This window comes from Podarcis gaigeae (genome assembly GCF_964106915.1).
Source record: "Podarcis gaigeae genome assembly, chromosome: 8".
NCBI lineage: Eukaryota > Metazoa > Chordata > Lepidosauria > Squamata > Lacertidae > Podarcis > Podarcis gaigeae.
The window spans coordinates 62185635-62201192 of NC_139684.1; the positions used below are offsets into that span (position 1 = coordinate 62185635).

Genomic DNA, 15558 nt, shown 5'->3' on the forward strand with positions numbered 1-15558 from the left:
CAGATCCTTCTCTAAGTGACATTTTGCTTTCCCTAGTTGGAGACCTGGCATCCAGAAATCTCTGTGTGGCCACAGTTAAGCCCATGCCAGTTGCAAAATGCACCTGGCGCCTGGCTAATTTATAACACTGTTTAGGGACAGCCTATAATTGGGGATGAGTGCATTTAACATTGCAGCTGAACCTCCACCCCTTATGGGATGTTGGCAAGTCAGTGAAATACAGTGGTACCTTGGGTTACAGATGCTTCAGGTTACAGGCTCCGCTAACCCAGAAATAGTACCTTGGGTTAAGAACTTTGCTTCAGGATGAAAACAGAAATTGTGCAGCAGCAGCACAGCAGCAGCGGGTGGCCCCATTAGCTAAAGTGGTGCTTCAGGTTAAGAACGGACCTCCAGAACGAATTAAGTTCTTAACCCGAGGTACCACTGTATAGTGGTTAGAGGGTTAGACTAAGACTGGGGAGACTCAGGTTCACGTCCCTGCTTGGCCTTGAAGCTCACTGGACAGCCTTTGACAGTCTCTCTCTCTCTCTCTCTCTCTCTCTCTCTCTCTCTCTCTCTCTCTCTCTAGCCTACCTCACTGGGTAGTTGTGAGAATAGATTGTATAAGGGGGAAAGAGCTAGATATGCTGCTATGAGTTCCATAGAAGAAAGTCAGGATAAAGAAGTTACTTCAGGCAGAAATCAAGAACCTCCCTTCCTTTCTAATGAGATTTAATGAGAGTTCCCAGGATCTCTTCCCTTAATGCCATCTGTTCCACTTCTTTTCAGCTGCTGGAAGGCAACTTTGCTTTGTTCTGTACGTACACCTTGGGCTTACGCAATGAGTTCCAGAACATTCTCCTGGCCATCATGGTATGTATATGGCGGTCAGCATGACTACTACTCACATTTCTCTTGCTCTTTATCTGTTGCAAAAGGGAGCTCTTTTTTGGGGGGGGGGGGAAGACCTCTGACATGAATCTGCTTAAGTGGTTTTGGGAAATCCATTTCATCTTAACCTCCGCCCTCATTTTGTTCAAGTTAATGCGGAACTCCTGCCCTCTGCCCCCTGCACCCACCTGCAACTTCCTTAGTAGTCATGTAAATGGCTGTACCAGCATAGTTTCATGGGAGGGGGAAGGCCCAAATTTCCAGCTGGAATCCAAGTGGCAGCAGTAGGCCTCCAGGTAATCAGCTTTTCCATACAATAGGATACAGCAGCACAGAAGTGAGGGTCTGTAGCTGTTGGCTAGTGTGATGAGGGAGAAGACACTCATGAATGGAATTCTTCTTTTTATTTTTATTTCTTTATTTTGTCTAACAACGTTTATATACTGCTCGGTTTTAACAAAGCCTCTAAAGTGGTTTAGCAGAAAAATTAAAACGATCAATACATAGATGAAAACAAGTAATTAAAGCATTTAGAAAACAATTAAAATCAGTAGTAAACTAAAAAGAGATTAAAGCCGTGATGTGTCTGGATAGACTTTCGTAAACAAAAATGTTTTAAGCAGGTGCCAAAAAGTACAGCAGAGGCAGTGAATTCCACGCTAAAAAAATCTATTTTACACATGTGCAGAATGAACATTGTGTGGCATCCTATGTGTGAGTGTGCCAGGTTATTTTGTAAATACTCACGCACGCCAGTCTGTGTTGGGCAAAGCTGTAGCTTTCCAAGCTGACGAGAACTAATGGTAGAAGGAGTCTAAAACCTTATTGAGGGCTGTAGGTTCCCCATTATTCTACTTAGCTAATACTTCCTTTGAATATTGGAAGGTAAAGGATGCTGCCTTTTGAAAAGGCTGCTCTCCTCCTGAGCAGAAATAACTGGACAGTTGTACTCTATGACTATCCAGCTCTGTGTCTGTTTAAGGCATTTTGGGGAAATGTTGAAGAACTTGGATTTGGTTTGCCCAGAAGCAACTGAACACCAAACTACCGCTGAACATACAATAGTAATTAAGGCGCATCCGGCAGTAAACCGGTCTTGAGCTGCCAGGGTGCAAAGAGTCCAAGGAGTACATGGAAGTTGGAAAACTGAGCCACACACTCCTTGGAGAGCCACCATAGGAGCATTTAAGCTGCCTGACAATTGTGCCGGAGTTGGAGGAAGCTAAAGGATGGGCAACCTTAGGGAAGGGAAGGGAAGGGCAGTCACTTTACATGGTTCTTGGAACAGTGTGTTCTTTGTTAGGCATTTGAAGGAGGCCGTGAAAAGGGACGGAGAATAAAAGCCATGTGAGCCTTTTGTCCCAACCCGGCCATTTTTTTTACCCTTAATCATGAGAAAAAAGGAGCCTTGAGTGTTTATCGGAGAGAGGCACTGAATGAAAGGAATGGAGCCGATTTGTCTGGGAAAGCCTTTCCAGGCTGATGGATGTGAGGAGGAGGGGTGGGGGTGGGGAGCAGGCAGTGGGGGGCATTGTGTTGTGCCAGGCTAGAAAGTAAGTGAAGTGAGGGGAGAGGGAAGAACCCCCTTCCTCTCTAACGTCTTTAGGAAACACAGGGACTTGAAAGTATTTCAGGCAGTAATAGCACGGTGGGCGAAGAGGCCCTGTTCTGCTTCTCCAAGCTCACAAAGGAGTCAAACTGTGGCCTGATGCAGACACCGTAGCATAGTAAAGCCCCACCAATAACTTGCTGTCTTCCTTTTCCTTCTCCTGTGTGTCACATTTACAAAAAGGTTTGATTGCACTGGTTGCAGACAACTGTTTTGCCACATGCTTTCATCTGATGGTGTGGTAAAAAGAATAATTCCTTTGCAGCCTGGCAGCGTGGTACTGACTACCATGCAATGGTGTTGCATTTAGCTCGGGGGGGGGGGGGCGTCTCTGTCAGCTTTCTCTGTGAAGGAGCTTCAGCGTAGGCCAAATCCTGAATGCAGTCTGGCTTTCTGTTTACCTCCTCCCCGCCCCCCGCCAATGGTCTCTGTTTTCTCATGGCTACAGAAAAACTAAAAACTTTGGGCAGGTAAAATGCTGACTTTTTGGATCTGGTACCAGATCCAGTGATTCACTCGTAAGCCATCCTAGAAATGCAAAACACACAAAAGGAAATGGTGTCCTTTGAAGGTGCCATTGTTTCCCATATAAAGTACTTGTGCACATTAATGGTGTGTTTGTAGAGGAGGTGCCGTGTTTTGGACTATACCACTTCAAACAGGAGGACAGGAGATGATAGATTTAGATAGATAGATGATATAGATATAGATATTCACCACATTGCTAAAAAAACCAAGGAAGTTTCTTTTCTTTTAAAATGACACGTTCAGGAACATGCATTACTGAGGCCTCATCCATATTATACATTTAAGACAGTATTGCACAACTTTAAACAGTCATGGATTTCCCCAAGGAATCTTATAGGTGCAGAGAGTTGTTAAGCTCTGGGAGGGGAATGTCTCTTATTCCTCCCACAGAGTTCCCAGAGCGGTTTAACAAGCAATCCCTCTTCCCAGGGAACTTTGGGAATTGCAGCTCTGTGAGGGGAATAAGAGTCTCTTAACAATTCTCAGCACCTATGAGAAACTAGTCCTCAGGATTCTGGGGGTGGGGTGGGGAGGTGTAACCATGACTATTAAAAGTGGTGTGATACACACATTCTGCAGAACAGTTCCTAAAGGAAGTTGCTGGTTTTGAAGTTAAGCAGGGGCAGCATATGTAGCACACCCACCTGGAGCCGAACAGGATGAATTGGATGTTTTGGAGAGGTTGGAGATGAATGTTAGAGAAGTGAGTGGGAAAAACCTGATCCATTTGCATTCAAGGAGCCATTACAAACCCTGCATGGAATGCTGAGTGTGTGTCTGGGCTGTTGTGGGGGAATAAAATGAACAGGGCTCTGGACTATTTGGAGAAGAGCTCTGAATATTTTGAAGTGGAGGCAGGCTGTGGTAAGAAAGGGCCTTGATGTATCTGAATACCAGGTGGTGACTCTCAGTGCCGTCTGTGTGTGTGTGTGTGTGTGTGTGTGTGTGTGTGAGAGAGAGAGAGAGAGAGAGAGAGACAGACAGACAGACAGACAGACAGACAGACAGACAGACAGACAGACAGACATGTGGCCTCTATAAGGCAGTCCTGAAAGTATGGTGTTTGTTTTTATGTTTTCAAAAAGCTTCTGCTTAATCGGTGTGTGGTCTCCTGCAGTTTTACTGTGTTAATTTGACTTGGCTAGCATATTCATTCCTATTCTTTCCTCCCCACCCAAACCATGTGGCCTGGGCATTTGCAGCAAATTCATAGTCTGCTTATCTAGTGAGAGTTTAGGCACCCACCCTTTCCCCCCCCCATATGCCCCTTGCCCAGCGAGATCACACACAGCTGTCTTACAGAACAGCCTTTGCTGGCCTAGTGCCTTCCAGATGTTTTGGAGCACAAATGCCATAGAATGAGAGGAGTTGTAATCCAAAGCATCTGAAGGGTGCCAAGCTGGCAAAGGTTGTTCTGTAATCACTCCACCAAACCCGCCTTTTTCCATTAAGCCATTGGCTTTAACCCTTTAATCCTTTTGACTGTGACCAAACCCAAGTGCTGTCCTGGCAAAGGGAGGAGGACATGGACCTGTGTCACTTTTTTTGCTTATGGAACTCTGTATAAATTTCAGCGTCCACAGCTGGAGCTGTATTATATAATAATAATTTGCAGCGCCATCTCCCTGTGGTGTTTTGAGACAGTGCTGCTGAGAGGGGATGAGAGAGGATGGATGAGGGGCTGTGCTTGTCCTCAGTAGGATATTCAAGCTTCCCTTAGTTGTAGCCACATGCTTAGCTTTGCTGGATGCTGCCGGCGGCTGTGACCTCAGCCCCTCATTGCGTGTCCCTTAGAGAGGGGTGTGGAGCATGTTCTGTCATCCTCATGGCCAGCTCTCTTGGCCAGACTCCATCCAGTTCACGCCCCCTTTGCAGAATCAAAACTTACGTCAATCCCTGTTGAGTAACAGTCCAGAGGACCCTGCCACCCTTCATTTCTCCTCTCCTCTTTCCCCTTTCTGACTGCATAGGAACGTAGGGGCGTGTTCTTGACATGCCACCAACAATTCCTGTCCTGTCCTAAGAAGAGGCAAGGGCAGAGACGCTGCCCTGAGAGGAACTTTAATGAGGAAAAGGAACTTGACACTGGCTGAGTTCTTGTGGGGAAACTCGGTGCTTTATAAGCCTTGCGGAATTCTGGCATTATTGCTATAGAACGCAGAAATAAAATCACCAATCAAATCTAGCACACGGGGGGCCACTTTATCTAAATTCTGTAACTCAGTATTTGAATGAATTGTATTATAAATTGGTATTGTTATAATGAGGCTATTATTGGACTTTAACTGAAAACTAATAAACAGTTATTATAAAAAAGGAAGGGAGTTTCAGGCGTAAGGGGGCAGTGAAGGAGACTGGCTATGATTGTTTGAGAACAGGAGACTATGGTGGGACAGCTGAGGATAGAATTGGCATTTGTGCTGGCTATGAAAGAAGCCAAGGAGCTGGTGCAGCCATTTGTAAATGGGTATCATGTAACCTGAGCATGTTTATTGCCCTGCCATTATGTGACTGCAGGCATTCCTAAAAAAAAAAAAAACTCCCATGATAATAACTTGCCCTGGGGCCCTTAGCTATGGTTGCTGTCAGAACATTTCCCCTTCTTTCTATGCATGCTTATGAACGAACTGTGGATTCCATACGCATGATTATGTTTGGAATCGGGGGTTTAAGTCCAGGTTAATCAATGCCACATCCAAGCGTGTGATCTTGCATACATAGTGCCCGAGGCTCCCGCAGAGCTCCCTTGGAGAGGCTGTTGCAAAGACTGACTCTAGCTGACTCGAGTAACAACTCTTCCTCCCATCCCCTTCTTGTTGCTCTCTTGCAGCTCTCTGCCACTCTTACCATCCCCTTTTGGCAGTGGTTCCTCACTCGCTTTGGGAAGAAAACAGCCGTCTACATTGGAATCTCGGTGAGTGAAAAATCTCCAAGGGGAAGCACAAAGTCGACTTGAGGTTTTGTGCCTGTTGCCAAGCCATGCAGGGAAATGTAGCGCTCAGAGCAAGTCTTTCCACTTGGCGCTGCTAAGCCTACAACAGCGAGGAAACCACGCAGCCCAAGTGGTCTGCCAAGCAGCTTCTCAATGAGCTGGTCTAGATCTCGAGAAAACTATTAAGTCCAAGAACTGAACATGCCATGGAATTATGGGTAAACACTATGGGCCTCTTCAAAGGTTTTCTCAGGAGGGCTGTTGGTGGTGCAGTGTTAGCTCTGTGTGTGTTCCTCTCTGAGATGGCTGTTCTGCAGCAGATCTAAGGCCTATTGACAGTACAGGACTTGGGGCCTCATGTGGCCCCTTTACTTTTCCCCAGAACAAGGCTGTGGAAAGGCCTTGTCATGGAGGAACAGACCTCATGTGCTTGAGGCCTACTGACATCATAGTGTTGGGCTGTACCTGCTACTTTCTTCCTGTAAGTTACTAAGTCTATTCACAGGGGTGGGCTACATTGCAATTGGCCTACAAATCAAGAAATGCAGTCTTCTCACATCTTTTGTGGTGATTATGTTCTGGGGATGGCGTGGATACCCACAAATGCTTATAGACATACCACCTCCTTGGAACCGCAGTCTTGCTTTCCTGAACCAGCACACCATGTGAGTCTTAAAAACGAGCAGAGAGCTTTTAAGTGCCCTGCTTTGCTTACCAGACGCTAGGAGGCTTTCCGAGATCTTGCGAGACCCTCCCAGAGCCCGAGAATGAGCTTCCCAGAGCCTGGTAAGCAAGGCAGAGAGCTTAAAAGCTCTTTCTGCACCAGGAGAACTCTGTGCAAAAAGAACTTTTAAGCTCACCAGTTTTTGCACATTTAATTTGTTCAATTTTAACCAGTTGGCCATCAACCGTGTAAAGCTGAAATTGCATAAATTAAACACATGTAAGTTGTGAGGTGGCTGTATCAATATTAGCCCACCTTGTTCCTTAATATATATATTGCAGTTACAGATATATATTGCAGGTATTGCAGGTATATAAATGAATATTTGTATACTGTTTTCAAGGTGCAAACAATTAAAGCCTAAACTATCAAGTTTTTTTTTTAAAATAAATCTTTATCCACTGTGTCTTGAGCCAGTGAAAACCTTCAAATGATTATCTTTTTGACCATTTCCTCTCTTGATTCCACAGTCTGCAACTCCTTTCCTCCTCTTGATCATAATCATGGAAAGTAACCTTATTATCACCTATATAGTGGCTGTTGCAGCTGGAATCAGTGTCGCTGCTGCTTTTCTTTTACCCTGGTAAGTGTGTGTGTGTGTGTGTGTGTGTATTTAGTAAACATAGTACTGTGTTTTCAGTGCTGAAAGCAAATTATGCTTCTACACCCCCCCCCCAATAATTCCTATGTTATGTTGAAACTCCCAACTCTATGTTGAAGTGCGGGTGGCAAATAATGTGGCAGCTCCAAAACATGTTTTTCTGGTTATCATTGAGTGAAAAAGTGTGATTTGTAATTTAGGGATGCCATATTTCAGAGAGTGAAAATCCAGTGACAAATGTTGTTGAGCTTTTTGCAAAATCTCAAAAAATAAATAAATTTTTACCTATTTTTTAGGAAATTTGCCCAAAACAAGTCCACTTCCAACATGGGTTGCCATACGTCCAAGTTTCCCCGGACATTTTAGCAATTTCCGGAAATTCCCCCCCCAGACACTATTTTCAGCAACCGAATCCAGGATATGTCCAGGAGAACTCGGACGTATCGCAGCCCTATGTAATTGGACATCTTACTTCTTTGTTGTAACCTCCAGTTTGGAAGCTGAGGACAATTGGGGAGAATGAAATGGTACTGACTGGTTTGCTTCTCTCTCCATTTAGGTCCATGTTGCCAGATGTCATTGATGACTTCAACCTGCAGCACCCAGATTCCACTGGCCACGAAGCAATTTTCTTCTCCTTCTACGTCTTCTTCATCAAGTTTGCATCTGGGGTGTCTCTGGGGATCTCCACACTCAGTTTAGAGTAAGTCTTTGTCTGCCTGTCTCTTTCTCCCCTCCCCTTTTTTAGATTTGGTGGTGTATATATAGCAGAACACCATCATTTGAAGCATTATTATTTTTACCCTGCTCTTCAGCCGAAAAGGCTTCCAGAGTGGCTTTGTTTGAATAAAATAAAAGCAAAGCCAATCCCTGCCCTTACAAACTAAAAAGATACTATGCAAGAGGAAATGGGAATAAGAAACCTGTTTTGTGAGTCGGTTTGTTTATTGCAATTTGGGCCAATTTGCATAATTTATTATTTTGTTTCATTTATTCTGGTTTTGTTAACCTGGCGGTGTGGTAAGGAGCAACACAGGGCTGCTGGACACTTTACTCAGCCATCATAACGGTTCTCTTTTTGGTGTGTAGCTTTGCTGGTTACAAGACCCGGGGGTGCTCCCAGCCAAAAGAGGTGAACTTGACCTTGAAGATACTGGTGTCTGCTGCTCCTGTGGCTTTGATCATTCTTGGCCTGCTCCTTTTCAAGCTGTACCCCATTGATGAGGAGAGGCGACGGAAAAACAAGAAAGCCCTGCAGGATTTAAGGTGAGACCCTAGATGGCCACTTGGGGCAGGGCAGGGGGGCAGTGCATCTATAACTTGGCAGAGATGAGCAACTATCAGACTGGGACTTTTCTCATGGGATGGGCTATCACCCACTAGCCAGTAGTTGCAGGAGAACATTCCCTTGCAGAGATGTTGTTGGCTCAGGAGTGATTGCCACAGATGCTATGCCTCCTTGATCCCTTCTGAGCAAAAATGCTCACTGTAGTCCATTGGGTTGAGCATGGGAGGGGCTCCGGAGAAGGATGGCTTGCAAAGGATTTGGAATCCCGTGTCTGTGTGAAGCTGCAGTGAAGGGGAGAGTGTGATCTCATGCTCCATTCAGAATCAGGAAGAATCCCCCCACCCCCGCGGAAAACACCACTCCTTCAAAATTCCCCGTTTGTGGCCATGGGTTCAAATTCTGCAAGGACAGGTGGCTCTTCCTCCAGATGACCCTTTCCGTTTATTGCCAAAACTTAAAATAGAGCAGGCGTTTGGTGGCCCTGGGACAAACGGGTGTCTAGTTTCTCTGATGCAGCACTCCATGGCAGGGTGTAGAGAGCTAAATATAAAATGCTGAGTGATCCTGAATGTTGGCCCTTTATGCACAAATCACTGCTTGGCTTCCTGATAGTTCTGTCTTCACTTGCTGGGATTCCTGACTGTTTAGAGTTGCCTCGGGTACCTCTTTTACTCCAAGATTAGTGGTGGCACATAACTGCCTGATAGTTCAGAAGTGGGGGTAGCTCTAGTTCAGGGATAGGCAACTGGTGACCTGTGAATCGCAGTGGCCCACCAACCAGACTGTTTTCCTCTTTTTCTGAGTCCTTTCCAATACTACGAACCTCTTTCATTCCCCAGAGGGAGGGACATTTGTCACATAAGCAGCAGGCTGTGCCTTGCATTCTCTGTCGAGCCTGGAAGAGGGCACCAGGGGAGTCATGAGCTGCGTCTTAACAAGCAACCTGCATCTTCATAATGGGACAGATTAAAGGTCACCTTTTAGGCAATAGCGGAGGGTCTGCTGAAGCAGTAGCAGTCCCTGCTGCTTCCCAGGAGGTAAAAGAGGAGGGACGAGGCAGAAGCAAGGTCAGCATAGTGCAAACACACAGGAGCTCTGGATTGGGTACTGACATCGCCTTGCCTGGTACACACCAAACCTTCAAAGCACCCCCAAAAAGAATCCTGGGAACTGTGGTTTACTCCTCACAAAAGCATAATTTCCAGCAACATTAATAAACTACATTTCCCATGATTCCTGGGATAGGGTTTGTGCTTTAAATGTATGGTGTGTACACAGCTGAAGGACACTTTTGACTCTGGCAGCAACACCTAATCCCTGTTTGGAAACTTAGGAATTCATCATAGTTCTATGACAATTGTTCCATCAGCGGAAGCGTGTTGGCTTACCAGATGGAACAATCTCCCCTCTCCTCCCCTCATGCACTGTTCTGGGTTTCCCACACACACAACTCAAGCTGGGATCTGCACAAGCAGAAGTCCTCGCGTGGGCTTCCACTAGCAGGACTCATTAGTTGAATGCAGCCCTTACAGCTGCAGTCTGTGTGCCTACTGCAAACGTGTGTGTTTGTGTGTGTGTGGTTAACATATATTTTCCTTCTTTTACTTCCCCAGAGATGAAGAAAACAACAGTAGCACCGAGTCGGACTCCACAGAGCTGGCCAGCATTGTTTGACCTCGGCTTGCCTTGGTTTGCTGTTTACACACTGGGATCCTTTGAAGGTGGGGAGGGGCTGCCACGGGGCCATCCGCTGTGCAGGAGGGATGCTGACTTCCTTCCTTGAGGGAGTGCTCTATGACGTCCTTCCAGACTTCTCTGGAGAGCAAACACTGGTACATGCTACGTGGAATTGAAGGAGCACCAACTGCATCTGCATGCAGGGCAATGTGCAGTACTGCAGGAACATATCTCTTGATGGAATAAGTGCGCCACCATTGTTATTTATTTTTACATTTATTTTTTGAAAAACACCTTTTGAGCAGTCACTTTCTTTGGGTGTGCTTCGTGCTGCCTCTAATCCGCCTGATACCAATGGCATCAAGTGTGGTAAAGAAAATTGCAGTACTGTTAAGGGTCTCCCCCCCTTTTTTTTTTATAAAATTTTATCTTGCCACGGACCCGGATGGTGCTTGTTGGTGTACATTACACCATTGGCATGACCTTGCCAAACACAACCTCGTACTGTTCTCAACTGTAAATAAGACACAACTAATGTTGAAGCATCCTGTGCTGGTGCTATTTATGTACATGTGTATTTATATATACAGAGAGCCTAATTAATAAAAATAACTTAATTATTTTGTAAATATAAAACTGCTATGTTTACCTATGTGTATATATATCTGTACAGAAAGAAGACAATGGACCTATTAATATTAATTTACATTAAAATGCAAATGTGTCACCTGCACTTGTTATGACTTTCCCTAAAGAACAACTGAAACTGGACAAATTGTTATTTAACTAGTATAGCTTTGGGTACTTTGATTGAATTGCATCTTTTGTTCTTCTTGCCCCAAGTGCTGGTGTTGCAGAAAACAGGACATCCTTGACCAAGGGTGCCTTTAGGCAAATCCAAGATTATAGGCGAGGGAAATATAGTTGTTTGCCAGATGTCAACATCTGCTCTGAAGCTTCAGGTTCAAACTTTCCCTCAGCACGCCCAGAGTTTCTCAAGAGAAGAACTAAAATATTCCAGCAAGGAGCTGGGTCAAGGGGCCATGGAGAGGTTTTTGTATTTTCTCACCCCCAACCCCAGTCAGACTCCATCCCTGAGGGACTAATCACTAGTGACTCCCCACCCCCCAAGTGTCACTAGGCTTTCTGGTTTAAAGATGATGAACCAGAAGAAAAAGCAGGGGCTTTGGAGTTGTGCATCAGCAACAGTGGGTACCTGGACAGAAGATTGAGCTGGCAAATGGGATCACCTGTTTGCCACTTTATTCCTATTTAAAAGACAGTAAATGCTGGTGGCGCTGTGGTTTAAACCACTGAGCCTCTTGGGCTTGCCGATCAGAAGGTCGGCGGTTCGAATCCCCATGACAGTGTGAGCTCCCGTTGCTCGGTCCCTGCTCCTGCCAACCTAGCAGTTCGAAAGCATGCTAAAAAGTGCAAGTAGATAAATAGGTACTGCTCCGGCAATAAGGTAAACAGTGTTTCCATGTGCTGCTCTGGTTTCGCCAGAAGCAGCTTAGTCATGCTGGCCACATGACCCGGAAAAACTGTGGACAAACGCCAGCTCTCTTGGCCTGTAAAGCGAGATGAGCGCCACAACACCTTTACCTTTACCTTTTTAAATATACAATGGCATTTACACATATAAAGTTTGCATGTGCAAATTTGTGTCCTTTTGGGGGGGACAGGGTGTAAGTCACTCTTCCAGCAAAGCTACCTTTTCTATTGAACCAGGCCTGGCATTGGGCTATCAAGTCCAGTTCTGGTATAGGGACTGGCTGAATCTCTAAGCAGAACAGGGAATGTCTGTCTGAAAGCTACTTCCTTATGAACTCTGCAATTTGCACATGAGCCTACAATTCTTGCATGTGACCCTGACATCCATTTTAGGGTCTTTTGACACTGAAAGCTGGGCATGTCCTAAAACTGGCACATTAAAGATTTATGGAGTAAAAATAATACATAAAAAATTACCAATTCATCAAACAAGTAAAAGGGAATGGGCATCTTTATTTAAAATATGTGAAACAGAAGTGAAGTGGCATGGGCTTTCATAGTTTTAAAGGAATTAACATTCAATATACCAACATAGAAACATGTAAACTTAGTAAGGGACTGAGAAGGGCAGAGCAAGAAAGAAACTAGGAATTGGGGCTGGGGGTTGTACCGAAAGGAAAGTAGATGCTGACTTGGGCCACTTTAGATAAAGAAGAGGAGGTTTATAGAGGAAGCAGGGAGTTTTGGTTGTGATTTTATAGGGTGTTGGGGAAGTTTTTAAAGCAAGAATCAAACAAAAGCAATCAGAAGACTCTGCTAAAGGAGGTCCTTTAAGTGGAAGTACCTGAGATTGCATTTGGGACCATCTGTATGCAGAGCAAGTCCTCTGCCAATGAACAATGGTCCCTTATCCAGTGTAGAAGTAAACGGACTATAAGACTGAGCAGGCCACCTCCTTCTGCCGGCCTCCAGTCTCTTACTTTGGAGTACTGGAATGTCTTAATCCAACCCCCATTAATGTGCTGGTGTGTTCACTTAACCCTTTGACACTCTCTCAGTGCAGGCCTTCAGGTTTCCAACAAAGCTCCTATTCTTCGAGGTGCTCGTAAAATACACACACACCCCAATGCCATTAAAACTCCGGTTGCTGAGATTCCAGGCTGTGCCCTAGCTAGAAATGGGGGAGAGGCTGGGAAGAAATCCCATGAACCTGACCTTGCGCTGACACAAGACACTTCTACAACCCTTATCCAAACGAAACGAACCACTGATTGGATCCTGTGGAACAGCCTCTGGAGGCAGATTAGATTTATTGCCCCTGTTTTTATGGTTACTCAAGGGGTGAAGGTCAGGTCCTCTTCTTTTGATTGCAAAGCAGGAAGTTTGGGCTGTGGTTTTGAAATGGAGGCAAGTCATTTGTTATGCGCCTGTTAAGAACTGGGAGCGGGGGGGGGGTCGCTGAGAAGGATGAGATGGGACAGTTGACGTCATTAAGAAACACAGCGAGAGAGAGTCTTGCTCTTTCTCACAGCCCGAATGAGAGCTAGCCTGTGCATATTTTATGCTTTTTATTTTTAAAAAAATCCTAATGAGTCAACACCTTGCACCAACTCATTCAGCTGGCATCTCTGGGCAGTTGCCAAGGCTCCAATGCCCATTGTGTGGGTTCATGGCCAGTCTCTGACCCACAAAGATGGAGAAGGAGGAACAGCAGCTGCTGCAGGGTCATCTCTGGGGTCATGGTGAGCACCGGATCTCCTCCAGTGGGTCCTTGGCACCACACCCCCTTCTCCCCATCCATCACATAAGACTTTACACGCCATGCATTTAAAGCACACACGCAAAAATCCTGGGAACTGTAGTTTGTTAAGGGTGTTGGGCATTGCAGCTCTGTGCAGAGTAAACTGTAGTTCCCAGGATTTGGGGGGATTGGGAAAATGTGTTTTAAATGCATGCACCTGTAGAGCAGGAATGAAGAAGCAGTAGCCCTCCATTGTTGTTGTTGTAGTTTAGTCGTTTAGTCGTGTCTGACTCTTCGTAACCCCATGGACCAGAGCACTCCTGTCTTCCACTGCCTCCCACAGTTTGGTCAAACTCATGCTCGTACCTTCGAGAACACTGTCCAACCATCTCATTCTCTGTCGTCCCCTTCTCCTTGTGCCCTCCATCTTCCCCAACATCAGGGTCTTTTCTAGGGAGTCTTCTCTTCTCATGAGGTGGCCAAAGTACTGGAGTCTCAGCTTCAGGATCTGTCCTTCCAGTGAGCACTCAGGGCTGATTTCCTTCAGAATGGATAGGTTTGATCTTCTTGCAGTCTATGGGACTCTCAAGAGTCTTCTCCAGCACCATAATTCAAAAGCATCAATTCTTTGGCGATCAGCCTTCTTTATGGTCCAGCTCTCACTTCCATACATCACTACTGGGAAAACCATAGCTTTTACTATACAGACCTTTGTTGGCAAGGTGATGTCTCTGCTTTTTAAGACGCTGTCTAGGTTTAAGATGCAGGCTTCTTTTAATTTTGTGACTGCTGTCACCATCTGCAGTGTGCTAACTGTTCACGGAAACTTCCAAAGGCCATCCCTACTCTCCCTTTCTTAGGGTCTTTCTTTTTAAACCTGGCAGCCCTTCAAACAGAGGACTCTTTCAAATAAAGGCCTAATTTATTTTTCCACTAGTGAGGGAGATGGGCAAAACCCCTAAGCAAAACATAAGACAGTGCAATATTTCTGCCCAGAAGACCCAGTTCAACAGGACTTACTCCCAGGTAAGTGTGTATAGGATTGTGGCCTGAAGCACTGCCTGCTTTCTGCTGAAGTCCTACTCAGCCAGCCTCTGAAGGTTCACCTGCCATCACCCATATCCTTTCAAATAACCATAGCGGCTAGAAACTTGCTCTTTACAGAAGTAAAAAGAGAGAGATGATCAGGGTGCTAAATTCCATTCGCTGTACCTAAATGTGACATATGTTTTCAGGGCAATAGTGGAATACATCAGAATCTCTTGACACTGAACCCAGGCAGATTAATTAATGTTTGGTCAGCTGGTCCTGTGCTTAGGCACGCATGCTGCATGTGGGTGAGTAGCTTCATCTGGTTCAGGGTTGCTAGTGCTGGCTGCCTGGAGTCATGAAGGAACAGTCGTTCCCAGCCCTGTGTTTTGGGTGAGCGTCAGAGTGGATGGTGTTCCCCCAACAAGAGGCTGCTGAGGAGGCAGCAGAAACAACCTCCAAGGAATGTGCCACAGCTGTTGCTGACACTGTGGCGGCGGCAGCAGCAACAGCGTGTGGGTAGGTCTTATAGGTCAGATCTGCTGCCCCTGTGGATCATGCTGCCTAAGGTGGTCACCTGACCTTGTCTCATGGGTGGGCTGGCCCTGCCCATGCCATACAGTTGTACCTCAGCTCCCAAATGTCTTGGGAGTCAAATGTTCCAGCTCCCAAACGAATGAAAACCAGAAGTGAGTATTCCGGTTTTTAAACGTTTTTTTTTTGAAGCTGAATGTCCAGTGCAGCTTCCGACATGTCTGCACAATCAGGAACCAATTGGAAGCCGCGCCTTGGTTTCTGAACTTTTCGGGAGTCGAACGGACATCCAGAATGGATTCCGTTCAACTTCCGAGGTTCTTCTTTAAAAGTTATCCAGCTGAACTTGATTTCTAGATATTTGGATAAGTTCTCCAATTGAACTTGGATTCTATTTATTTTTTTCCAGTTGAACTTGAATCCTGGTCCTCTGTCCTCACAAGACAGTGGGGAAAGCTCTAAAGGCTGCATCCTTAGCCCCATTTTCTGGCAACCCTTGAGGCAACATTTCCCATGGCCCAAAAGTTC

At 45.6% G+C, this 15558-nt stretch overlaps 1 protein-coding gene across 1 annotated transcript in view; it reads left to right on the top strand.

The window, feature by feature from the left end:
• The window catches only part of MFSD2A (MFSD2 lysolipid transporter A, lysophospholipid), a 34035-nt gene extending 23070 nt beyond the window's left edge, over positions 1-10965 (top strand). Inside the window, exons 9-14 of the mRNA XM_083752343.1 lie at positions 772-855; positions 5841-5924; positions 7137-7249; positions 7827-7970; positions 8357-8533; positions 10169-10965. Of these exons, the coding sequence (XP_083608469.1) occupies positions 772-855; positions 5841-5924; positions 7137-7249; positions 7827-7970; positions 8357-8533; positions 10169-10229 (663 nt within the window). The 3' untranslated portion in view covers positions 10230-10965. The remainder of the gene's footprint in view (positions 1-771; positions 856-5840; positions 5925-7136; positions 7250-7826; positions 7971-8356; positions 8534-10168) is intronic.
• The last annotated feature ends 4593 nt before the right edge of the window (positions 10966-15558 follow it).